Below are 25583 nucleotides of genomic sequence, written 5' to 3' on the forward strand. Positions count from 1 at the left end.
GGCGGGGGCGGGGGCGGGGGCGGGGGCGGGCGCCACGGGACCGGGCTCCCTATTGGCTGCGCAGGCAGCAGCGCCCCGGGATTGGCTGCGCCGTCTACACCCGCCTCGGCGCGAGGCCGATTTCCGGAGTCCTGAGGGCCCTCGGGGGCGGGGGCGGGGGCGGGGGCGCCGGCGGAGCGCGGGCGGCCCAGGGTCCCGGGCCCTGCTCCCCCCGCCCGCGGGCCCGAGGGCTTCCTGACCCGGGCTTAGATTGTTAACCTTGAAGATGAAAGAGCCAGTTATTTTACTAGTAAAAAAATGGGTTTATTCGAGGGTAGCCGAGAATTGCAATTTGGGACGTGCAGCCTAAGGCAAAACCATCGGCAAGTGCAACCAACGGAGAAAAACGTGCTTAACAGAAAAAGAGGAGGAGCTGGGAGGGACTGTTAAAAACAGAAAGTGCGGGGCACCTGGGCGGCTCGGTGGTGGAGTGTCCGCCTTGGGCTCAGGTCGTGATCCCGGGATCCGGAGATCGGATCCCACGTCGGGCTCCCCTTGGGGAGCTTGCTTCTCCCTCTGCCGCTCTGCGTCTCCCATGAATAAATAAGATCTTTTAAAAATAAAACTAAAAAACTTTTTTTAAAGTGCGCGGGAGGGCAGCCCCGGTGGCGCAGCAGTTTGGCGCTGCCTGCAGTCCAGGGTGTGATCCTGGAGACCCAGGATCGAGTCCCGCATCGGGCTCCCTGCATGGAGCCTGCTTCTCCCTCTGCCTGTGTCTCTGCCTCTCCCTCTCTCTGTATGTGTCTCTCATGAATAAATAAATAAAATCTTAAAAAGATAAAAAATAAAGTGCGCGGGAATAAACTGGGAATCAAGAGTGTAGGCGCTTTTCAATGGCCGAGGGGGGCCTTTCTTTCCCCTGCTGGTAGTACTCAGACTTGGGTTCTTCCGACCGAGGTTGCAAAGGGCCGCAAGGAGTAGTAGGGGTGAGCGCCCCCCCTTCTGGCCGCCCGACCTTACTGTACAAGAGGTTTCCTTTATTCAGTTTCGCAAAATGGGGATTTGGACACACACCAGAAACACATCTGTAGGGGCCTTTCCCAGGCTCTATCTGAATTTTTTTTCATCCCTTTTTTACTGTGTTGCTACCATTTCCAAGTGAGGCGACTTCACGTTATATGTGGGGATCTGGGCTTCTCTTGACCCGGAGCCAGGTGACACTTGTGAGTTCAGGAGAGGCTGGGCAGAGAACCTCCAGTTCACCGCATCCCTACCTGGTCCCGACAGACATCTGCTTTTGTAGCCTCTGGCACCTGTGGCGACCTTGTCTCATAGTGAAATACTACACACCATGGAGTGAAAGCCAGGTCCTAGTCCAACATTCCTAGCCATGTTTATATAGTACCCTATATTTTTATAGTCAAAACAAAATGTATTACTTAAAACATGGACATCTGGAGGTGCCTGGGTGGCTCTGTCAGGTTAAGCATCCGCCTTCCGCTAAGGTCCTGGAATGGAGCCCTATATGTCATGCTTCCTGCTGAGCAAGGAGTCAGCTCTATCTCTCCCCCTGGCTCCCCGCCCCCCCAGCCCCCCAAGCTTGTGCACACACTCTCATAAATAAAATACGTTTTAAGAAACATAGAAATCGGGACACCTGGGTGGCTCAGCAGTTGGGTGTCTGCCTTTGGTTCGGGTGGTAATCCTGGGGTCCAGGATTGAGTCCCGTGTCCGGCTTCTTGTGGGGAGCCTGCTTCTCCCTCTGCCTGTGTCTCTGCCTCTTTCTCTCTCTCTCTCTCTCTCATGAATGAATAATTCTTAAAAAAAAAAAAAACATGGAAATCTCTTGATATGGCTAAACATAGTACTCTTGTCGGTGTTGCAAAATTGTTTGACTTATAAATGAAAATACAATTGAAATTATGTGGGAGTAAAAAAAAGAAAGAAATTATGTGGGAGTGTATATGAATAATTTCAATTACACTTCTAAAATTCTATATGAGTGAACATATTGAAGGAGGCTTGGGCACCTGGCCGGTTCAGCCAGTAGAGCATGTGACTCTTGATCTCAGGGTTGTAGGTTCAAGCCTCATGTTGGGTGTAGAGATTACTCACAAATAAAATCTTTAGGGACACCTGGGCGACTCAGAGGTTGAGCACCTGCTTTTGGCTCAGGGTGTGATCCCGGGGTCCTGGGATCAAGTCCTGCATCAGGGACTTGGGGAGCCTGCTTCTCCCTCTGCCTGTGTCTCTGCCTCTGTCTCTCTCTCCGTCTCTTATGAATAAACAAATCTTAAAAATAAATAAATAAAATAAAATCTTAAAAAAAAAAAAAAGGAGGGGCACTTGGGTGGCTCAGTTGATTAAGCATCTGCCGTCAGATCAAGTCATGATCCCTGGGGTCCTAAAATCGAGCCCCGCGTCTGGCTCCCTGCTCAGTGGAGAGCCTGCTTCTCCATCTCCTTCTACCATTTCCTCTCTTTCTTCTCTTTCTCTCTTTCTCTCTCTCAAATAAATATAATCTTTAATTTTGTCCTCTCTTTCTCTCTCTCAAATAAATATAATCTTTAATTTTTTAAAGATATATTTATCTGAGAGAGACAGAGATAGAGAAGGTGTGCACATGAGCAGGGAGGAGGGGCAGAGGGAGAGGAAGAAGCAGACTCCTCGCTGATCAGGGAGCTGAATGTGGGCTCCATCCCAGGACCCTGAGATCATACCCTGAGCCAAAAGCAGACGGTTAACCAACTGAGCCACCCAGGCTCCCCTAAAGAAACTTTAAAAAAAAAAAAAAAGGAGCCTCCATGAGAAGGCAGCAGACTGAAAGGCTAATCGTGACCCTGTCCCATTAGCAGTTTATTAGATGACTAAGACATTAGAGGGTCTAGGACACAAGACAGGTAGATTGTGACAGCCTTAAGGAGAAAGGACAGGGACAGGTGGCAAGTCTGGGACCCAGGGTGGGGCACAAATAAGACAGTGGTCGGGGTTAAGTAGGCTTGAAAGAGCAAGGCCTCTCAGCAGCACCTGGAGGGCCAGGAACTAATCTGGGACTTCCCTCCCTGCAAGGCGCTTCACGAACCAGCCCTGCACCCGCCCCACCTGTAGGAGACATCATCAACCCAGAGGGAGGACAGAGACCAAGGCCAGGCCCGATTCAGACATCTCCTCACCAGGTCAACCCCCACCTGTGACCCATGCTCAGCCCAGGGATATTGAACCAGCTTTATTCCAGGACTGAGGGAGGGAAGCACTGGGGCTGAGGAGCCCAGGGGGGGTTACCTGACTCAGCCTGGGGCTAGGGAAGTCAGGGAAGTCTCCCTGGAGAAGCAACATGGTGACAAATGCCTAAAGACCAGAAGGGGCACCGGGCAAAGGTGAGGAGGGGCCCTATTAGCAACAGAAACAGCCTGAGCCAAGGCCAGGAGGTGGAAGCTGGGAGAAGGCGTCTAAAATGATGAGTGACTGTGTGCACCCAGAAGGGGGTGCCCTGGAGGGTGGGCAAGTCCTGAGCGCAAAGTTCAGTGATTCATCCTTGAGCCTCAGAGGAGTAAGGCACCATGGAAAGTTTTTTTTTTTTTTTTTTTTTTTTTTTTTTTTTTTTTTTTTTTTTTTTACCATGGAAAGTTTAAAACACAGGTGGGACAGGGTCAAATACATGTTTACTAAGCTCACACGAAGTCAGAGTGGAAGGGGCAGGAGTGGAGTAAGGAAGGAGGACCTGGTGCCTGGAGGGAACTGGGGACAGAGACTGGACAGCGTGTCTTGCTCACAGCCTACGAGGGCAACTCCACCTCTTCGTTTTGACAACAGAGCCTCCATCATCTCTGCAGGCCTGGCCCTCCTCTCACCGCAACAAAACCTGCACCGAGGGCTTCAGCTTCTCCTTGATGGAGGTGTCGGCCGGTGGCAAGTCCTTGGCCTTCAGGACAACTGCATGTGCCTCCTGAAAGAGGTCCTTCCCCACCTCGGCCTCCACACGTTGGCGCCATGCAGCCAGCTTGGGTCGGCTTTTGAAGATTTGGCAGCCTGCACTGACAGGCTATGGGGAGAGGGAGCCAAGTGGAGGGATAGGCATGGTCAAGCACGAGGTAGCATGACCTCGTGGAGGGATTCCCCTGGGTGGATTTTCCCTCCTCTGCCACATGTGTAATAGGCTGAGGTTCTCTCCCAGGAGACACTGGGAAACTTCTTAAGTCACTGCAGGATGGGGTCTGAAGTCCCATTAGATGAGAACACTGAGGCTCAGAGAGGGAAGCGACTTGCTCAGGGCCCCACAGCCAGAAGGGGCAATGTGAGCTGGGACATGGGATCCCTCCCAGAACACCCCGCTGCCCAGTGGACCACCCTACCCATGGCACTCACATGCATCAGCTCTGTGATGGCCACCAAGTCAGCCACTGAAATGTGGGGTCCAGCAAGGAAGTCCTGGTCCTTTAGGAACTTGTCCTCAAGCAGCTGCAGGCACCTGTCCAGCTCGGCCAGAGTAGAGACCAATGTCTCAGCGGGTACCTGTTCACCCAGGAACACTGGGGACATCATCTGGTGGGTGGGCAGGCAGAGAGAGGGCTCAGGGTCTGCCCAAAGCCTAGCCTGGTTCCTGCTCTCACCAATCTATCACCAAGCCTTCAAATTTCTCCTCGCTCCGACCCACTCCTTCTACCCACTGCCATCACCAGCCCAGGTGTCATCTTCTACTCCAACACGGACAGCCTCTACTCTCCCTAGGTCCTCATGCAAGGCAGCCAATGGGGGAACTTCTGTAATCCCAGTCTGCCCCCATCACCCTCTGCATAAAGCCTTCCATGGCTTCCCACTACCCTCACCATGAGAGCCTCAACACGAGGCCCCTCCTCCGTGCAGCAGTCACCCTCTCGCCTCTCCCCACCCCCTCCTCTACCCCAGGTTTCTCAAATAGGATGACGCATATGAATCCCTCTGGGATCTGGTTAAAGTGCACATTCCTGATCTGTATGCCTGGGTAGTGCCTGAGACTCTGCATTTCCAAGCTCCCAGGTGGTGCCGATGGCCCTAGTCCCTGGACCACACTTTGAGTGGCAAAGGTCTATAGTCACGCTACTTGACTTGTCTCCATTCTGCCTTCAAACACACCAGGCTCCTGCCCCTGCCAGCTCAAAGGGGCTCCCCTTCCAGCCCAGAGAGGCTCAAGGAGGACACCTCTAAGGTTATAGAAACCTGCATTTTGCCCAAGGGCCCCTTCAGAACAGTAGAACTCTACCTGCAGCAGAGTATGAGCATGCCCACCTCATGCTCCCTCACACCCACAGGGCACCCACTGTGTGCCAGGCCCTTTGTAAGTACCCTACAAAAAATAATTCAGAGCACACATTTCAAGAACATCGTACATTTGACAGGTAAAAATGGTAGGTGTGTGCTGTTTTAATGTGCATTGACTTGATTCTTAGGTTAAATGTATTTTCAGGGACACCTGGGTGGCTCAGCAGTTAAGCGTCTGCCTTCCAGCTCAGGGTGATGCTGGAGTCCTGGGATCGAGTCCCACATCGGGCTCCCCGCATGGAGCCTGCCTTTCCCTCTGCCTGTGTCTCTGTTTCTCTCTGTATGTCTCTCATGAATAAATAAATAAAATCTTTTTAAAAAAATGTATTTTCATCCACTTAATGACCATTTCTCTCTGTCCTTCAATGAAATCTCTGCTGGTTTCCTGTGCCCATGTTTCTCCTGTGCGTTTTTCTTTGATGGCTTTCTGAGAGCATCTTAAATATTAGGAATATTACTTCTTTCAAGGGCGCCTGGATGGCTCGGTTCAGCATCCAACTCTTGATTTTGGCTCAGGGCACGATCTCAGGGTAGTGAGATCGAATCCAGTCGGGCTTCCCACTCAGCAGGGAGTCTACTTGAGATTCTCTCCCTCTGCCCCTTCCACCCCACCCCCCTGCACCCCTCCCACCCCTGCTCATGGGTGCATGCATGTGCACGCACTTGCTCGCTCTCTCTCAAATAAATAAATGAATCTTTTTAAAAAATTTTACTTCTTGGGACTCCTGGGTGGCTCAGCGGTTGGGCATCTGCCTTTGGCTCAGGGTGTGATCCCGGGGCAATGGGATCGAGTCCTGTGTCAGGGTCCCTGCAGGAGCCTGCTTCTCCCTCTGCCTGTGTCTCTGCTTCTCTCTCTGTGTCTCTCATGAATAAATAAATCTTTCTTTAAAAAAAAGAATTTTTAAAACAGAAAGCACGGTCCATTGAGCCTCCTAGAAGGGTTCCCGTCCTGCCGTAGCTCACCTTCTGCCACATGGCTCGGGTACAGCTACTCCTGAGGGTGGTGTGCTGCCATGCTAGGTACTCGTCCACACGGGCGCGGGCCTGCAGGTCCTGGGGGTACCAGTGGTCGGGGACCTCATACTTGCGACTCAGATACAACAGGATGGCCACACTGGAGGACATGGAGGTGGGTGAAGAACATGTACTAGTCACTTTTCAGCCACTCCACAGGGGCTGGGCCCTGGGTGGGGGCTGCTCCCCACACTCACGTTTCCCCAACTCCTATGGGTGGAGCGTTTCACTATCTCCATGGTGCAGAGTAGGAATGGGAGGCTCAGAGAGGTTAGGTGAGGTTAGGCCTAGGGTCACACAGCTCTACATTGACCCATCCTATCATCTGAACTAAGGACACCAAGGGAAAAACAAAGTGTGTTGGGATTTCAGAAGGAGGGTGATGGGGTACTCAGAGAAAGCTTCCAGGAGGAAGGGGGCCCCAACATGGCTCTTGAAGGACGAGCACAACTCGGGTACCACTCCCCACCATATCCAATGCATGACCACAACAGAAGCAAGGCCAGTTGTCCCCTCACACTCACCGTAGCTGGGACAAGGCCTCCCAGATGAATGGGTCACTGCTTCCCACCCTGTCCCATCTCTTCTCTACCTGCCCAAAGCCTCCAGCCCCCTCCCCCAAGAAGCCCTCTCTGACCTCCTCCTCTCTCCTCCCCCTCCATCATGTCTGGCCAGAGAGCACTACACTTCTGTGAATGTTGGACTGTCCAAGGACCCGAGGTTCCAAAGCCAAGTGGAACTTGAATCTGGCTCTACCACAGAGGTACTATGTGGCCTCGGTAAAGGATACCACCATTCATCCACCAACCTGGAGGTGGCCTGGGCTCTTGTCTCTCCCTCTGACCTCTAATTCTTCAGCACATTCCTGGGCTTGACCTTCAAGGGCAGTCAGAACTGACCACCACGTCCCCCTGCACCAACACCTTGGTCTGGGGCCCCAGCACCTCTCCTGGATTAGTACTCCAGCCAGAGGGATCCTTTAAAACTCAGATCTCAGTTCTCCTCTGCTTAAACTCCTACAAAGGCCCCATCTTACCTACAGTAAAGCCAAAGTCTTCCTGGCCTTACATGCTACCCTTGCCCCTCTGCCTGGACCCCAAGCATTGCCCCACTTCAGAGCCTTCGGCTTTGCTGTGCCCTCTAGCCAGAACACTCTTCCCAAATACCTTGCACCTCTGTTCCCTGTAGGTCTCTGCTCAGATGCCTCCTCCTCAAAGGGCCCTTTACTCAACATCCTACTCAAGATTGCACCCTCTCTCACTCTTACCTTGTTTATTTTCTCATGGCACTCATCACCCCCTGATGTGCTACACCTTACAGAGATTAGCAGTCCCCTCTTCTAGAATAGGAGTTCCATGAGGCCAAGGGCTTAGAATCGTTCACTGCTTTGGCCTCAGGGCCTAGATGGTTCCTGGCCCTGGTGAGTGCTCAGCAAATAGCTGCTGAAGCTCTCTGGGTGTTCTCTTGACTCCCAGGACAATAGTACTTGCCCCCCAAGATCCCAAGATTTATAGAAGTGATAGCTCTAACGCACGGTACAGCTACTCCTCAATATTTAGCTCTCCACTCTTCTTCCATCTGGGGGCTAGGTTGGCAGAGAGGAGGCCTGGAAACAAGCTGGGCCCAGTGACCTCGTCCAAGTCCCTCCCCTCTCCTGGCCACAGTTTCCTCTTTTGTACAATGCCCAGGAATGGCGGGGGATACCATGACTTCAACGCCACCACCCCCCACCCCCCCAGCCCCAGGCTCCTCTGCCTGCTGGGGCTGGCACAGGTGCTCAGGGCACACAAACCATCCACAGTAGATACACAGACGGCTGACTGGCCTCACAAGGCCTGGTAGCAGCCTGGGGACCTGATACCTTTCAGCCAAGGTGAAGTCTCCATCCTTCAAAGCTGGCACCTTCTTCAGAGGATTCACCTGGGCAAAAGCATCGCTGTGGTGTTGGCCTGTGAGAGAGACCAGTGAGGCAGGTGAGGGGAATTCTGAGCCCCCTGAGGCCTCTGCCCAACTCCCACTCCAACATCCAGGCACCAGCTTTCTGAGGCCCCTATCCAGGTGGGCAACAGGAGAAAGATCACTCTGCTGGTCACCAGATCACAGAACTTGACCCCACCAGAGGTCCACCCTTCCTGCATCCACACCCCTGGGAACCCAGGCCAAGCAGCATCTCAGCTTGCCCATGAAGGGAGGGACCCTCACCCCCAGCCAATTCCATCCGTATGTCAGACACTCCACTCTCCTCTCTGGACTCTAGGCCTGCCCCTGCAATCCATCTTCCTATGCCAGCTGGGTGACCTGTCCACACCGCAGAGCTCCAGCCACACCTGCCCCCAGCCCTCAGGTCAACCCCACTCTCTGAGAGCTCCTGCCCACTTCATCACCCAGCCTCCAGCAGCTCAGCTCTTCTTTCTGTCCTGTGCCAAACCCTCAAGGCTCCTTCCCCAATGGAGGTTCATAGGTCTGACTCACTTCTACATTCCTTGAGCTGGGCCAGTGCTGGAGGGTACAACAATTATGGTTTGTGGAGTCAGAGGGCCTGTGTGGAACCAGGCTCCAGCCGGCCCATGCGCCCACCTAAGAGAATCACCCCTACCCATTCTCCCTCCAAAAAAGTGCCTCTGGGCAGCCTGGGTGGCTCAGTGGTTTAGCGCCGCCTTCAGCTCAGGGCGTGATCCTGGAGACCCAGGATCAAGTCCCACATCGGGCTCCCTGTATGGAGCCTGCTTGTGCCTCTGCCTCTCTCTTTCTCTCTCTCTCGGTCTCTCTCTGTGTGTCTCTCATGAATAAATAAATAAAATCTTAAAAAAAGGGATCCCTGGGTGGCGCAGCGGTTTGGCGCCTGCCTTTGGCCCAGGGCGCGATCCTGGAGACCCAGGATCGAATCCCACATCGGGCTCCCGGTGCATGGAGCCTGCTTCTCCCTCTGCCTGTGTCTCTGCCTCTCTCTCTCTCTGTGACTATCATAAATAAATAAAAATTAAAAAAAAAAAAAAAAATCTTAAAAAATAAAAAAAGTGCCTCTGTGCCCAGCCCCCATCCAAGAAGAGCTGGACAGGTGGAGCAGGGAGGCAGCAGTCGGTGGCCCTGGCTGGGGGCACCAAAGACAGGAGGTGGGCCGGCTCAGCCAAGAAGAGGTCTCCCTTCTGGTCTGCCCAAGGGTGGGCCTGCTGTCTGATCGCCCTGCTGTCCCATTACAGCTCTGCCCCTCCCCGGGATCCTGTGAACGCGGAGGGGAGGTTGGTAGCCGTAGCTGTAGAAATTAAGAGGAGACCAGATCCAGGCGGAACAACTCTCCTGCTGGCACCTGCAGAAATGCAAGAGCTGTGGCTACTCCCACCCAGAAATGGAGAGGCGGTTTCCTTGCCTTCCCCAAGCCCGGGTGTGTAGGTATTGGGGGCACTCCGTTCGCCTCCCCACGCCCTACCCCCCCCCCCCAAGCCCTCCACTGCTCTCTATCTGCTCTGCTCCCTCTTAACCTGTATCTTGAAAAATGTTTCGTATTCACTAGGCAAAGATCCGGGCTCGTGAAAAAGACACAAGCCATGGCTGATGACAGTTTCCGAGCTGGGGGGTGTCGCGGCACTCGGGGGTCCCTGCGCACACGGGCGGCCCGGCCCACCTTTGAGCAGCTCGACGGGGCGCAGCTCGAAGGGGATGCCGTTCTTCTTGGCGAAGATGTAGACGGCGCGGCAGGGCTGGGACAGCAGGTCCAGGTACAGCTCCAGGCCCATGGCGGGGCGGCGGGGCGTCCCGGGGGTCGCACCTCGGGGACAAGAGCCGGAACCCGAACTGCCGGCAGGAACCGCCAGGCACCGCGCCTACCGCGGGAGCGCCTCGGGGCGGGGGGGGAAGGGGGCGGGGGAGGGGCGGGGGGAGGGGGAGGGGCCGACCCCGCCGCGCCCTCCCGCCCATTGGATGGCTCCCGAGCGTTCGGGGCCCGTCCGCGGCGCGCCAGCTCTCCCTCCCTCGGCTGGAAGCCAGGGGGCAACTCTGGTGACCGGGAAGGCACTGGGAGCCTTGGCCCCAGACCCGAGGCTTCGCTGCCAGGTCACACCCCTCCTCCCGACCCCGAGGTCTACCTTTGTCACACGGCGCAGTGGGGGGCGGTAAGGGGAACGGGCCGCCAGGGACGCTTCCAGCACAGACCTTCAGAGAATTTAGGATCCAAGGGGCTCGCTGCCTTCAGGGGGCCCAAGCCACCTCCCCAGATTCAGGGAGGGGACTGAGAGAGGAGGGGCTTCTGAGTCCCCAGGAACACAAAATGAGGCAGAGAACCGAGGTGCAGTAGGCCCCTGGGCCCAGTGCCCAGGATGGAGGCTGGAGATGTTTCTGGACCCCAGCTCCCTGCAGACGCCAGGCCCACACTCCAGGAAAGAATGAGCTTCCCCTCCCTAATCCCTGGGGTCATATTCATTACACTCCAGCTAATCCCTCTAGCAAATGGCAGAAACCAATGGGGCTAGAGGATTGGGGGCGAGGGCTGAAACTTCCCCACTTCCTGGGGGGAAGCTGGCAGGGCCAGGTTTCTCCAACTGGTTTGTCAGGTTCCTGAGGTCTATGGCTATGAACCCCCATTCCCTAAGACAGGCTCTTGGGGTAAGAAGACCTTGCCCCCAAAGCCAAGATTCAGAAGAAAAACCCTCAGCAAGATATTATTGGAAAATTTAAGAATAGTTTGGCCTTCCAGATCATTCAAGCTGATTTAAGTAAGACCCACCCTCCCCGCCCCACCCCCACCCCAGGAGACTGCTTTCCTGGGCTGATGCTGGAGCCCTCTCCCTCCCCATCATGGGAGGGGCCATGTTCTCCATCCTTTTGTTGCCCTGACCTCTTGCACAAATCACCTCTGGCAAGATTACTATAATATCCAATTCCCCTACTTCCTCTTTAGCCACCCACCAGTCCAACCAGCCCCCACACCACCCCCACCGCCCGCCCAGGCAGACAGAATAATTTTTTTTTAATTTTATTTATTCATGAGAGACATAGAGAGAGAAAGAGGCAGAGACACAGGCAGAGAGAGAGAAGCAGGCTCCATGCAGGGAGCCGGATGTGGGACTCAATGCCGGGACTCCAGGATCACACCCTGGGCTGAAGGCAGACGCTCAACTGCTGAGCCACCAAGGCGCCCCAGAATATCATTTTAAAATACAATCTGGTGGGGTGTCTGCCAGTCTCAGTCAGTAGAGCTGCAACCCTTAATCTCAGGGTTAAGTGTTCAAGCCCCACAGTGGGTGTGAAGCCTACTTAAAATATAAACAAGGGATCCCTGGGTGGCGCAGCGGTTTAGCGCCTGCCTTTGGCTCAGGGCGCGATCCTGGAGACTCGGGATCGAATCCCACGTCGGGCTCCCGGTGCATGGAGCCTGCTTCTCCCTCTGCCTGTGTCTCTGCCTCTCTCTCTCTCTTTCTGTGACTATCATAAATAAATAAATTTAAAAAAAAATTTTTTTTAAAAAGTACTTGGTGCCAAAGAACCATGTCCTGGAAGGTTGGCCCAGCCAACTGATTGATCACTATGCCAATAGTCACCACATATGGGATGCCTGCTGATCCCATGCTGTCTGACAAATCACTTTCTCCGAGAACTAGAAGAGTAGAGGGCATTTGTTAATTTTACTCTCAACCATCATGGGGAAGCTGACCCATAGGGCCTTGGAATGGGGGTTGTCTTTCAGATAGAGACCAAGGCAGGGGCCAAGACAGGTCAAATAAATCACACATCCAAGGTAGAAGCGCAGGCTCAGGCTAAGCCCAAGTTTATTTCCAAACTGAAATCAAAATGCAGTGATTAAAGGAGATAAGATTTGGCTGTTCCATTCTCATTGTGGCTTATAGGCATCTGTGCAAGATGGTGTGGGTGTAGGGACCTGACCTGGGGAGTGCAGGTGCAGTGGGACTCGGCAAATCACTCCTGCCCGCTGAGCCTGACTCCCATGGGACATTGGAAATGAAGGTGCTTTGTGAGCTGTCAAGGGCAGAGCAGGGACAAGCCTTCCCAGCTCACTGGATCATGGCCAGCACCCTAGGCATCAGCTTCTGCTTAATGATCGGGTCTGCAGGTGGAGAGTCCTTGGCCTTCAGGATGACCTCATGGGCCTCCTGGAAGAGATCCTTCCCCACTGCTGCCTCCACACGCTGGCGCCATGCAGCCAGCTTGGGTCGGCCTTCAAAGACTTGGCAGCCAGCACCCACAGGCTGTACGGAGAAAGAGAACAGGATGGGGGTGGATGGGTAAAGTCAAGGATGGCAGCCTCTGCCTATTTGGGGGGGGGAGGGCCCAGAGCTCCAGGAAGTTTCCATATGTCATGGCCAGGTGGGGGCAGTGGGGGCACCATGAGCAGGGGTTCAACAACCCCCAGGAGCCCCCCCTCCCTAGCAGGCCCACCCTATCCATAGCACTCACATGCATCAGCTCAGTGATGGCTATCAGATCAGCCAGGGAGATGTGGGGCCCGGTGAGAAAGGCCTTGTTCTGGAGGAACTTGTCCTCAAGCAACTGAAGGGTTGCATCCAACTCAGCCAGTGTGGCTGCCAGCATCTCAGGAGACACTGGCTCACCCAGGAAAACAGGGAACATCACCTGGCAGGTGGGAAGGCAAAGTAGAGGGTTAGGGACCAACCCAGTCTCGGGGTCAGGAAAGCAAGTGTGCCTCCCCTGCCCCAGTTTGAGCTGCTTTCTGGTTCCATGCACATTTCTTCCAAGGCTGGGCTAGGCCTGCAGGGAAATTCCCAAAGGACCACCTTTCGCAGAAATATTCCTGCCTCTGTGATCTCTGATGGCTGAGCCTCAGGGACATCTAACACAAGGACTCAGACCCCTTCGAGAATGACTCAGAGCTGACCTGAACAATGAGTTTTATACTTTGGAAGTAGGCAGCTTGCCTAAGGACAGTCTATGTTATAACCTCTTCCCCCTGAATATAAAGTCAGTACCTCTTAAATGTATAAGTAATTAGGAGGGTGAACTTTTCAGGTTTCCCCTCTGCCACTTACAAAGCGTGTGACCTAAAACAAAATACTCAAACCCTCTGAGCCTGAATTTCCTCATCTATAATATAGGAATAATAGTAAATGACTCCTCTTGTAAATGGAAAAGTGGGGCCCAGAGAGGGACAGTCAGTTGCTTGAGATGGCACAGCCAAGAAAAGACTAAGTCAAGAATAGAACAGACATTTTCTGACAATGAACTACCAGACACTAAGGAGGAGGGCCAGGAAAGAGTGGTATCTAGGATTCTGGGAGGAAGGTGTTTTAGGGGGAACCCATCAACAGACTCATGGTTGCTAGAGCTGTCTGGGACATGCAGTGGATGGGGAGCAAGGGAAGAAGGCTTCATGCTTTGGTAAAATTGCTTAGGGAAGCCTGGGATTTAGGTAAACAGGACTAGGATTATACATGAGCCCTGCCTTTGGGTTTCAATTTCCTCCCCCATACAAGATAGAGTCAACAGTCTCCCACTGATGCCCTGGAGGCCATACCTGAGCTAATGACATTCCTTTGGCTACAGAGTTTTTAAAAATGTGGGTCAGGGGGTGCCTGGGTGGCTCAGTTGGTTAAGTGTCCAACTCTTGATTTCAGCTCAGGTCACTATTTCAGCATCGTAGGATTGAGCCCCATGTCAGGCTCCACATTGGGCATGGAGTCTGCTTAAAATTCTCTCTCTCTCTCTCTCTCTCTCAGCCCACCTGGGAGGCTCAGTGGTGAGAGTCTGCCTTTGGCTCAGGGCATGATCCTAGGATCGGGGATCGAGTCCCACATCAGGCTCCCTGCATGGAGCCTGCTTCTCCCTCTGCCTATGTCTCTGTCTCTGTGTGTGTGTGTGTGTTTCTCATGAATAAATAAATCATAAAAAAAAAAAAAGGTTCTCTCCCTACTTTCTCAAAAAATAAATAAAAATAAAAATAAAAATATGGACCAGTTGCTGACATTTAAAACTGCAGGCATTTCATGTAAGAGTCCAGACTTTCAGCTTCTTTTTCATGTAATGGGTGCTGGCCACAGGGTTTCCCTGCTCAGTATCTAAGGCTGATGTCAAGAAGGAGCCCCTCCTTTAGGAGGGGCACAATGGACTGTCAGTCTGCAGAACCCCACCTAGCCCTCCTCCCTCATTTCTTTTTTTTTTTTAAGATTTATTTATTTATTTATTCAGAGAGAGCGAGAGAGAGGCAGAGACACAGGCAGAGGGGGAAGCAGGCTCCATGCAGGAAGCCCGACGTGGGACTCGATCCAGGGTCTCCAGGATCACACCCTGGGCTGCAGGCGGCGCTAAACTGCTGCGCCACCGGGGCTGCCCTCCTCCCTCATTTCTTATCGGCCTCACCCCTGAAAGAGATTGTCTACATTTCCCTTCTGTTCTGATTTGGTTGATCCAAAATTCTTAGGGTTTTATTTTTTATATTTTTTACAGATTTTATTTAGTCATTCATGAGAGACAGAGAGGGGCAGAGACATAGGGAGAAGCAGGCTCCCTGTGGGGAGCCTGATGCAGAACTCGGTCCCAGGACTCTGAGATCACGACCTGAAAAGGCAGACACTCAACCACTGAGCCACCCAGGTGCCCTAATTGTTTTATTTTTAATTATGCTAAGAAACATGTAACATAAAATTTCCCACCCTAACCATTTTTACGTGTACAGTTCCACAGCATTAAGTACATTCACACTGTTGTATAACCATCACCGCTGAGATAGCATAGAGAAAGCAAGAGGGACTTAGTTCCTGTAAAAGTCGCAGGTGTAAGACAAGGGTTAAAAGTGTCCACAAGCTTAGAGACGAACATCTCCTTCTTGGAAAGAAAATGAATCAATGAGAGATAACAGCCGAGGGGGAGTAATGGTTGTCTGAGCAAAATGAGAAGTAACAATTTAAAGCCTACTTGCACAAGTATCTCTGTTTTCCAGGAGCCCTAAAAGAATGTTGACCATGAAGAAAAACATCCTGTGATTGTCTTGTGTCCACTAAAAACTGAAGCCTGCAAGATAATGACCATGGGATCGAAGGACACTTGCCCATTCCCAGCCCCTCACCTTTGGAAAAGTGCCTTTATAAGTCTCGCAGCCTACGGAGAGGCTAGTGATATTCCTCTTTCCTGTCAGCCCTCTTTTATACAAGCTATCTCTTTTTTTTTTTTAAGATTTTATTTATTTATTGAGACAGAGAGAGAGAGGCAGAGACACAGGCAGAGGGAGAAGCAGGCTCCATGCAGGGAGCCCGACGTGGGACTCGATCCAGGGTCTCCAGGATTAAGCCCTGGGCTGCAGGCGGCGCTAAACCGCTGCACCACCAAGGCTGCCCTATACAAGCTATCTCTAATAAACTCCACCTGTTTTCTTTCTCTCAAGTTCATTTCTACGACATTGAGACTCAAGAACCTAGACTCAGGCATCAGGTAACACTGCCATCCATCTCCAGAACTCATTCATCATCCCACACTGAAAATCTGTCCCCATTAAACAACATCCCACTCCCCCTCCTCGCCAACCCCTGGCAGCCATCCTTCTACTTTTTTGTCTTTTTTTTTTTTTTAACATTTTATTTATTTATTTGACAGAGAGAGCACAAGTAGGCAGAGCGGCAGGCAGAGGAAGAGGGAAAAGCATACTTCCCACTGAGCGGGGAGTTTGATGCGGGACTTGATCCCAGGACCCTGAGATCATGATCTGAGCTGAAGACAGATGCCTAACCGAATGAGCCACCCAGGCACTCCAACTTTTTTGTCTTTATGAGCAGAACTACTCTAGGGATCTCATGTAACTGGAATCATACAGAGGTGCCTGGCTGGCTCAGAGGGAAAGTGTGTGACTCTTGATCTCAGGGTAAGGAGTTGGAGACTCACATGGGTATAGAGATTACTAAGAAAAATAAACTTAAAAAAGAAAAAACTATTTAAAAAAAATTTTTTAAGATTTATTTATTTAGGGGTGCCTGGGTAGCTCAGTCAGTTAAGCGGCTGCCTTCTGCTCAGGTCATGATCCCTGAGCCTGAGCAGGGAGCCCACTTTTCCTTGTCCCTTACTTGTGCTCTCTCTCTCTCTCTTGCTCTTTCTCTCAAATAAATAAATAACATCTTTTTAAAAAATCTTACACTTCTTTGAGAGAGAGAGCAAGAGAGAGAGAGAGAGCACACACATGAGCTGGGGAGGGGCAGAGGGAGAGAGACTCCCAAGCAGACACTGCACAGAGCGTGGAACCTGATGTGGGGCTCAATCTCACAACCCTGAGATCACCACCTGAGCCAAAACCGAGAATCAAGTGCTTAACCAACTGTATCACCCAGCCACCCCAAAAAGTGATTTAAAAATCTTTTAAAAAATAAAATACGTGGGACGCCTGGGTGGCTCAGCAGTTGAGTGTCTGCCTTCGGCTTGGGGCGTGATCCTGGAGTCCCCAGGTCAGGTCTCCCATCGGGCTCCCTGCATGGAGCCTGCTTCTCCCTCTGCCTGTGTCTCTGCCTCTCTCTCTGTGTCTCTCATGAATGAATAAATAAAATCTTTAAAAAATAAAAAATAATAAATAAAATAAAATAATAATAATAAAATAAAATAAAATACGTGGCAGCCTGGGTGCTCAGTGGTTTGGCGCTGCTTTCAGCCCAGGGTGTGATCCTGAAGACCCGGGATCGAGTCCCACATCAGGCTCCCTGCAGGGAGCCTGGTTCTCCCTCTGCCTGTGTCTCTGCCTCTTTCTGTGTCTCTCATGAATAAATGAATAAAATCTTAAAAAAAAGAGAGAGAGAATTTAGAAGAGGGCGCCTGGGTGGCTCAGTATCTGCCTTTGGCTCAGGTCATGATCCCGGAGTCCTGGGATGGAGTCCCAAATTGGGCTTCCCGCAGGGAGCCTGCTTCTCCCTCTGCCTGTGTCTCTGCCTCTCTCTCTCTGCATCTCTCATGAATAAATAAATAAAAATATTTTTAAAATAATAATTAAGGGCAGCCCCGGTGGCCCAGCGGTTTAGTGCCACCTTCAGCCCAGGGTTGTGATTCTGGAGACCCAGGATCGAGTCCCATGTTGGGATTCCTGCACGGAGCCTGTTTCCCCTCTGTCTGTCTGTCTGTCTCTCTCTGTCATGAATAAATAAATAAAATCTTTAAAAATAATAATAATAATCAAATTAAAAATAAAAGGAATCGGGGGATCGCTGGGTGGCTCAGCGGTTTGGTGCCTGCCTTTGGCCCAGGGAGTGATCCTGGAGTTCCGGGATCGAGTCCTGAGTCGGGCTCCCGGCATGGAGCCTGCTTCTCCCTCCTCCTGTGTCTCTGCCTCTCTCTCTCTCTCTCTCTCTCTGTCTATCATGGATAAAAATAAATAAATAAGTCTTTAAATCACTTACAAAAAAATTTTTTTAAATAAAAAAATATAAAGAATTTAGAAGAAAAGATGGACCAAATGGGTAGATGGACCAAATCTGTTTAGATGGAGAATTTCAGCACAGAAGTGGAAACTTTAAAAAAGAACCAAATGGAAAAATAAAAAATAAAAAAATAATAAATAATAAAAAAAGAACCAAATGGAATATCTAGAACTGAAAAATACACATCTCAAATAAAGACTGTATTAGGTGGGTTTAATAGCAGCATGGGCACAACAGAAGAAAGAATCAGCAGAGTCAAACCAAGTCAATAGAGACTATCCAAATGGAAAAGAAGAGTGCAATGATGCTTTAGCCACTTTGGGGTGACGCCCTCACTCACTTCCCCCCCGCCAACCCCCTCCTCAGGGCCTCACCTTATGCCACAGGGCCCGGAGGCAGTTTCTCCGCAGGGTTGTGTGCTGCCATGCCAGGTACTCATCCACACGGGCACAGGCCTGTAGATCCTGGGGGTACCAGTGGTCGGGGACTTTATACTTGCGGTTCAGGTAGAGCAGGATGGCCACGCTGCAGGGGAGGGATGACATGATGGGTGGAGGAAGGACACTGTGCTGGGGGCTTAATCAGAGTCCCTTCTTTAGTTTTCCTGACAATGTGCAAAAGTATTTGCCTCATTTTCCAGATAAGAAAACCAGGCTTAGGGCAGCACGGGTGGCTCAGCAGTTTAGCGGCACCTTCAGCCCAGGGCGTGATCCTGGAGACCTGGGATCGAGTCCCACGTCGGGCTCCCTGCATGGAGCCTGCTTCTCCCTCTGCCTGTGTCTCTGCCTCTTTCTCTCTGTGTGTCTCTCATGAATAAGGTAATTAACGTCTTGAAAGAAAAAGAAGCAAGAAAGAAAGAAAGAAATAAAGAAAGACGAAAGAAGAAAGAAATAAGAAAGACAGACTAAAGAAAGAATAGCACAAAAGAAGACAGAACGACCGAACGACGAAGCAGCACTCCTCCCTCCACTCACCTCCCCTCCCCCCCCCTCCCCATCCCTCCCTCCCTCCCTCCTCCCTCCCTCCCCTCCTCCCTCCCTCCCTCCCTCCATCTCCCTCCCTCCCGCCCTCCTCACCCCTCCCTCCCCTCCTCCCTCCCTCCCTCCCTCCCTCCCTCTCCCCTCACCTCCCTCCCTCCCTCCTCCCCTCCTCCCTCCCTCCCTCCCTTCCTTCCTCCCATTCCTTTCATCCCTTGAAATAGACATCCCTGCTTAGAACAGTTAAGGGACTTGCCCAGGGCACAGAGCCTTTGGTGGCAGGACTGAGAGAGTCTTTCTGAGGCTAATACCCAAGCTCATCCTACCATAGGGCAACAGCCCACAGCAGAGCATCCTGCCAAGTGTTCAGAGACAGTCTCCGATTAGCAGGCCACAGGACTTCCTGGAGGAGACACCATCAAAGCTGAGCCTTAAAGCTCAGTTCTTTCCAATCTGCATCCATCCTCATCCTCTGGCATCCAGACTGGCCTCAGATGGCCTGATTGCTCAAAAAATCTTTCCTGTCATCCCTCTGCTCTCCCTAAAGCACCCTGTAGGAAACACTGGGGGTGCCGCAGGATCATGGAACAGCAGATCAGACCAGGTCCCTGGAGCTCTCCTCCTGCTCTAGGCTATGAGGGCTACCATGGTGTCGGGACAGGGATGGAGCTGGAAGGGCCCTGAGGATGCATGAATTTGGGGCCATAGGAAGGCTTTCAGGAACTTGGGGTACTCCCAGGGTTGCATACCCCAGCCAAAAGGCAGAAAACCTCTATTCCCTATCACAAATCCTGTACCCATGCCCCGGCTTACCAACTCACTTGTTGGTACAAGGTACCCTGGAGCTTTGTTCCTCCCAGCTAACTGATCAAACCACCTCTGGGGAGGGCTGCAAATCTCTGGGGGTTACAGACCTCCTGACAGTGAGAAAAGGCACAGGGAAATGCAGAAATTGAACAATGCCCCTGACAGGTACTATGGGTACTCAAAACTGAGTGATACAAGGAGCCAGGACAGTAGAGAGCAGCAGAAAGGAAAAAATGGCACTGGCATCATACCAGGAATTCCTTGGGGATGATCCACTTCACAATTCCAGAGATAAGTTCTAAAGCCTCAAGTTCTCCTTGTTATGGGAGCAGTGATTAGGTGACAAAAGGGGCAGAGTTGGGAAAAATTCTCTGGACTTGGAGCCACTGGGTGTCCCAGATGCCCATGAGCCATCTCGAGCCAGAGCACTGCCCCTGCCTCGCCCTGCACCCCTACCCTGGGGTACTCTCACCCACAGTCATAGGACTGGTGCAGAGGTAAAATAGATGCTTATTTTTTCCCAAGCATCCCTGTGAACTGGATCAGGGGATAGTCTGGAACCCAGTCCCGACTCTCTGTAAAATAGATGCTTATTTTTTCCCAAGCATCCCTGTGAACTGGATCAGGGGATAGACTGGAACCCAGTGCCGACTCTCTGTGGGATGTTGGGCTAAGGGCTCTTCATCTCTGAGGATTTTCTTTTTTTGTCTCTAAAATTGTGAAAAAAAATAAAATAAAAAAATAAAATTGTGGGTTAGGGGGCGCCCGGCCGGCTCAGTCAGTTAAGCAACCAAATTTGGTTTCAGCTCAGGTCACAATCTCAGGGTCCTGGGCTAGAACCCTGAATTGGGCTCTGCGCTCAGCTAGGAGTTTGCTTGTGGATTCTCTCTCCCTCTGCCCCTCACTCCACTCACCTGCTCTCTTTCTCTCTCATAAATAAATAAATAAATCTTGAAAAAAAAAATAAATAAACGGAGGATTAGGACAAGATGGTTCCAGCAAGTTCTGGTAGCAGCCCAAGGACCCCAGTTACCTCTCTGTCAAGGTGAAGTCCCCGTCCCTCAAAGCAGGCACCTTCTTCAGGGGGTTCACCTGGGCAAAGGCATCACTGAGGTGCTGACCTGCAGAGAAACCATCGTGGTGGGAAAGGGAGGGAACACTGAGGCTGCATGGCCTGTGCCCACGCCCAACTATGCCCAGGTCCCAGTTTCATGGCTCTTCTCCTGCCCCCAGCTGCTCTCCTGTGTGGCAGAGGCTGTGAGGGCCACTTTGGGAGGAGCAGGAGACTACTCTGCCTAATGTTGCAGAACGGGCCTCCACAGCCCATGCCCTGTCCCATTGGGCACAAGCTCCACCCACAGCCCAGTGTGCAGGATATGATGTTTCAGCCGGGCCTTCACACGCACCCACCCACCACCTCTGCACCATCCCCAGCCTCATAAGTTCATTTTCAGGGCGCCCCACGCTGCCAGAGCAGGGTGGCTAGTCCCCAAATGGAGCCCTGATTTCTTACAGTGCCCCTTTCCCTGCGGACTCTAGGGTAAGTTCCCCAAACACAGAGAGGTGGCTTTTTCCTGCTATCTATTTGCAAAAACAACTTCTGGAATGCCTGGGTGGCTCAGTGGTTCATAGTTAGCGTCTGCCTTTGGCTCAGGGCTTGATCCCAGGGTCCAGGAATCAAGTCCCATATTGGGCTCCCTGTGAGGAGCCTGCTTCTCCCTCTGCCTGTGTCTCTGCCTCTCTCTCTCTCTCTCTCTCTGTGTGTGTGTGTGTTTGTGTGTCTCTCGTAAATAAATAAATAAAATTTAAAAAATAAAACAAAACCCAACTTCTATCAGTTCCTCTGTGTCCCCTTGTTCACCCTCCCCTGGCCACTGGGGACACAGGGCTGGCCCTGCCTTTAGGCTCTGCTGGAGCTGGAACAGTCACGTTTTTTGTCCCACAGCCCCCCAAAAGGTGCAAGCCTCTTGTCCCCTGGGACCCCGGCCTCTGCTTGAGTTTGTGTGGGTGGCTCCTACTCCTGCAGATGCAGTCAGAGAGAAGTTTCTGATGAGGACCTAAGCTCATTACCATCCTGCTCAACAGCTTTCATCAGCTCCCCATTACCCCCAGGATCGTGTGGAAACTCCTTGAAGCCATACACGATTGCCTTAACACCCTAGTTTCAAACACACCCACCATCCTCCCTTTTCCCTCTCTTCAGATTGTGCCTTCACCAGGCACACCTGCCCTCCTCTCCTAGTGAAACACCGCTTTCTGCATCCTTTATCTGATAGTCTGGCTGGGATGTTCCTTTGTCCCCATGCTCTCTCACCTGCACTCTGCAGAGATAACCTCTGGGCAGGACAAGTGGAAACTGCCCCCAGGAGGCGGGGAGAAGATGAGTCGGCAGGCGGACAGGCCAGTACACAGCCACCAAGGCAGGCAAGGGCCTCAACGTGGTGGGGAAGTGATAGTGGGGGGAAGTGATGGTGGGGGGAAGGCTCAGCCAAGTGGAGTTACTTGCCCACTGGGCAGTACCTGGGCTCTGCTTCCCTCTTACCTCCCAACTGCCAGCTGTGTCCTCGGAGCCTTGGGAGCCTGCCAGGGAAACGAGCCCTCCAGCTCAGAGTGCAGGGCTCACCAAGCTCCAGCAGTTCCCCCTCAAGCCCCGGGCCTACCCCCCAGGGGCCTCTCCCAGCAGGAACAAGAAGGCAGAGCACAAGGTAAAGCAGAGAAGGCAAAGCAGAAGAACGAGGGCCACAGAGAGGGTCCCCGGTGCAGGCTGGACCGATGCGCACAGTGTAGCGCTGGAGAAGTCGCGACCCTGGTGACTGCAGCTGCCACTTCGGCAGTGGAGGCCACAAGGAGGGACTGGGCTCTGCCCCAGCCTATACGCGCCCCCCTTACCCCCGCCTCCTGCCTCCATCTCTTTTCTGGAGGTCCTCCCTCCCTAAGTCCAGGTGCTCCTGTTTTTGTAGACGAGGTCTGTCTTTTTCCTGAAGCTCCCACCCCTTTCCTCGGCCTCCCCCGAGCCGCACCGTCCACCCTGCTGGACCGAGCAGCGTTGGGGGGCCCCCCCCCGACGCTCGGATCTCCCCGAAGACTCACCTTTTTCAGCACGGGCCCCAAGAAGGCGCTGGCGCGCAGCGTCCCCTTGGGCAGTATTTGGCCTCCCCCATCCCTCGGGTCCCAAACCCAGGCGGAGCCCACCTTTGCGCAGCTCCACGGGGCGCAGCTCGAAGGGGATGCCGTTCCTCTTGGCGAAGATGTAGACGGCGCGGCAGGGCTGGGACAGCAGGTCCAGGTACAGCTCCAGGCCCATGGCGGGGCGGGGGCGGGGGGCGGCCGCGGGGACCCCGCGGACTCCGGCGACTCCGGAGGCCGCTGCGAGCCCGGGTCGTGGGCCACGCCCCGCTGGGCTCCGCTCCCCATTGGGTGGCTGCGGGGGGCGGCCCGGAGCGCAGGGCCCAGCGGCGGGGTGACGCCCCTCCCGGCTCCCGCAAGGGCGCAGTCCTTTGTCGCTGGCTTATTTCACTTACCACCGTGCCTTCAAGGTCATCCACGCCGTCGCTGTCACTGTCGGATTTTCCTATCATCTCCATTTTAAGGATGTCTCGAAATTGAGGCAGGGAGTGACTATGCGCCCGGGAAGTCTGGCCCCCGAGTCGGCGTTCTCAGCCCCGCTCTCCAGAGGTCGTGATGCCAGCAAGTGGCACAGCCTCGGGACTTCTGCTTAGCATTTTGGGCCAACTCACTCCGCTCAGATTGCTCTCCTTGCAATGTGGCAGCCTTCCTCTTCCTGCTCCTGCCAGAACCATGCCTCATATTCCCTGAATTTGTTTTTTTCCCTGCTCTGGGCCTCAGTTTCTCCATCTTTAGAATGACAGGGAGAGATCCAGCAATCCCCCTTCTGGGCATATGTTCGAAGAAAATGGAAAGAGGATAGGAAAGAGATATTTGCACCTTCACGTTCATTGGTGCATTATTCACAATGGCCAAGACATGGAAACAACTAAGTGCCGGCAAGGGATGAACGAATAAAGAACATGTGGTGTTGGGCAGCCCGGGTGGCTCAGCGGTTGAGCAGCTGCCTTTGGCCCAGGGCGTGATTCTGGAGACCTGGGATCGGGTCCCACATCGGGCTCCTTGCATGGAGCCTGCTTCTCCCTCTGCCTGTGTCTCTGCCTTTGTGTGTGTGTCTCTCATGAATAAATAAATAAAATCTTAAAAAAAAAAAAAAGAACATGTGGTGTATAAAGCCAATGGAATACTATTCGGCCATGAGAAAGAAGGAAATCCTGTCATTTGTGACAACCTAAGTGGACCCTGTGGGCATCATGCTGAGTAAGGTAAGTCCAGCAGAAAGACACGGTGTAATCACACTATTTGTGAAATCTAAAAAAAGCCAAACTCCTAGAAACAAAGTAGAATGGTGACTACCAGGGGCTGGGAGGTGGGGAAACTGGAAGGATGTGTAAGGATACAAACTTGCAACTAGGGATCCCTGGGTGGCCCAGCGGTTTGGTGCCTGCCTTTGGCCCAGGGCCTGATCCTGGAGACCCGGAATCGAATCCCACATCGGGCTCCCGGTGCATGGAGCCTGCTTCTCCTTCTGCCTGTGTCTCTGCCTCTCTGTCTCTCTCTGTGTGACTATCATGAATAAATAAATAAAATCTTAAAAAAAAAACAAAAAAAACTTGCAACTAGAAGATGGATAAGTTGTGAAGATCTATCACAACGTAAGGATTATTAGTCAACAACATTAATTGTCAACAATATAATCAACGACTGTAAGAGGATTTCAAAGTTGCTAAGAGACTAGATCTTGGTTATTCTCCCTACAAAAAAGAAATGATAATTCGGTGACGTAATAGAGGTGTTAGCTCTTATTATAATCTACAAATGTATCAGATCAGCCCGTTGTACACTTTAAACTTCCACATTGTTATGTAAATTATATCTCAATAGTAAATAGATAGGTAGATAGTTAGATAATATGATGGAGAGGCTAGAGCCTTACAGGGCCCTCTTGCAAGTCACCACCCATGGACTAATCTGCTGAGCCTCTCAGGCCTGTTCCTCACTACCCAGAAATCCCCCAGAGCATGCCTATGCCACCTGGTCAAATGGTGTCTATGTCATTTCCTAACACAAGTACAACTGAAAATGCATCTGCAGGAACATAACGTTTTCTACGCCGTAAGGAAGATTTTTGCAAAGAAAGTAAATATTGGTAATAATGATTTTTTACTGAAAAAAAATTTAAGGCTCAGTCTCTTTTTTTTTTTTTTAATTTTTATTTATTTATGATAGAGAGAGAGAGAGAGAGAGGGGCAGAGACACAGGCAGAGGGAGAAGCAGGCTCCATGCACCGGGAGCCTGATGTGGGATTCGATCCGGGGTCTCCAGGATCGCGCCCTGGGCCAAAGGCAGGCGCCAAACTGCTGCGCCACCCAGGGATCCCTAAGGCTCAGTCTCAATCTTAGAGTCTCAAAACCTAATTTGGTCCATATTCCAGGATTAATCTTTTTCTTAGGATCTGACTCATATAACCCAACTCATGAGAGATTGATGGATTTATTTTTTTTTAATTTTTTTTAATTTTTATTTATTTATGATAGTCACAGAGAGAGAGAGAGGCGCAGAGACACAGGCAGAGGGAGAAGCAGGCTCCATGCACCGGGAGCCCGACATGGGACTCGATCCCGGGTCTACCAGGATCGCGCCCTGGGCCAAAGGCAGGCGCCAAACCGCTGCGCCACCCAGGGATCCCTGGATTTATTATTTTATAGAAAAAGAGTTAAGGCCATTTAGACAGAACGTTCCCAACCAATGCTCAGACCATTCTCAAAGTGCAAACTCCCAGAGAGCCTGGAGGGGCAGAGTAAGAAAGCAAAAGCCAGACCACCAGCAAGGCACCTGTCACTCCAGGACAATGACCCACAATGCCAAAATGGTTACTACATGAAGTGGTGGATATGTTACTTGACTTGATTGTGGTATTCATTCCACGAAGTAAATGTATATCAAAACCTCACACTGTACACTTAAAATAGGCGCAACCTTTATTTGTCAATTATTTCTCAATAAAGCTAGGAAAATAAACAAAGAAACCCAGGAGTGGGGTAGGATTGCACTGTCACCACCCTATCAGATCATTTGGGTTTCCCAC

The 25583-nt window shown here is 52.0% G+C and overlaps 2 protein-coding genes and 1 long non-coding RNA gene across 4 annotated transcripts; 1 reads left to right on the top strand and 2 right to left on the bottom strand.

Annotated features, from left to right (window-relative positions):
- Nucleotides 1–3622: 3622 nt before the first annotated feature.
- On the bottom strand, nt 3623–10129 carry LOC100856518 (glutathione S-transferase theta-3-like). The gene is made up of 5 exons (XM_038575809.1): nt 9914–10129; nt 8153–8240; nt 6241–6391; nt 4345–4521; nt 3623–4021 (listed from the first exon to the last, which is right to left on the bottom strand). The coding sequence occupies exons 1-5, from the start codon at nt 10023–10025 to the stop codon at nt 3827–3829; spliced, it is 723 nt and encodes a 240-aa protein (XP_038431737.1). The 5' UTR covers nt 10026–10129; the 3' UTR covers nt 3623–3826.
- Nucleotides 10130–10251: 122 nt separating this feature from the next.
- On the top strand, nt 10252–15630 carry LOC119877609. Its single transcript, XR_005379429.1, has 2 exons — nt 10252–10341; nt 15197–15630. It is a non-coding gene; the product is annotated as an uncharacterized LOC119877609 (long non-coding RNA).
- On the bottom strand, nt 12024–22819 carry LOC477556 (glutathione S-transferase theta-1). 2 transcript variants are annotated; one of them, XM_038575810.1, is made up of 5 exons: nt 22622–22808; nt 20463–20550; nt 18020–18170; nt 12700–12876; nt 12024–12491 (listed from the first exon to the last, which is right to left on the bottom strand). In XM_038575810.1, exons 1-5 carry the CDS (start codon nt 22731–22733, stop codon nt 12297–12299), a joined length of 723 nt encoding a protein of 240 aa, XP_038431738.1. In that variant the 5' UTR covers nt 22734–22808; the 3' UTR covers nt 12024–12296. The 2 variants fall into 2 exon arrangements, with proteins under 2 accessions (XP_038431738.1, XP_038431739.1); XM_038575811.1 differs by lacking the exons at nt 12700–12876; nt 18020–18170 and having other exon boundaries at nt 22622–22819.
- Nucleotides 22820–25583: the final 2764 nt, after the last annotated feature.

The sequence above is a fragment of the Canis lupus genome, chromosome 26 (genome assembly GCF_011100685.1).
Source record: "Canis lupus familiaris isolate Mischka breed German Shepherd chromosome 26, alternate assembly UU_Cfam_GSD_1.0, whole genome shotgun sequence".
NCBI classification, from domain to species: Eukaryota; Metazoa; Chordata; class Mammalia; order Carnivora; family Canidae; genus Canis; species Canis lupus.

Excerpts from the sequence above, each read along its gene's own strand:
- LOC477556 (XM_038575810.1), bottom strand. The coding sequence starts at position 22,733 with ATGGGCCTGGAGCTGTACCTGGACCTGCTGTCCCAGCCCTGCCGCGCC. Across the intron at positions 20,551-22,621 it reads CCCCGTGGAGCTGCGCAAAG|GTCAGCACCTCAGTGATGCC; the intron begins GTGGGCTCCGCC and ends GTTTCTCTGCAG. Across the intron at positions 12,492-12,699 it reads CCATCACTGAGCTGATGCAT|CCTGTGGGTGCTGGCTGCCA; the intron begins GTGAGTGCTATG and ends TTCTCCGTACAG.
- LOC100856518 (XM_038575809.1), bottom strand. The coding sequence starts at position 10,025 with ATGGGCCTGGAGCTGTACCTGGACCTGCTGTCCCAGCCCTGCCGCGCC. Across the intron at positions 8,241-9,913 it reads CCCCGTCGAGCTGCTCAAAG|GCCAACACCACAGCGATGCT; the intron begins GTGGGCCGGGCC and ends TCTCTCTCACAG. Across the intron at positions 4,522-6,240 it reads CCCGAGCCATGTGGCAGAAG|ATGATGTCCCCAGTGTTCCT; the intron begins GTGAGCTACGGC and ends CCCACCCACCAG.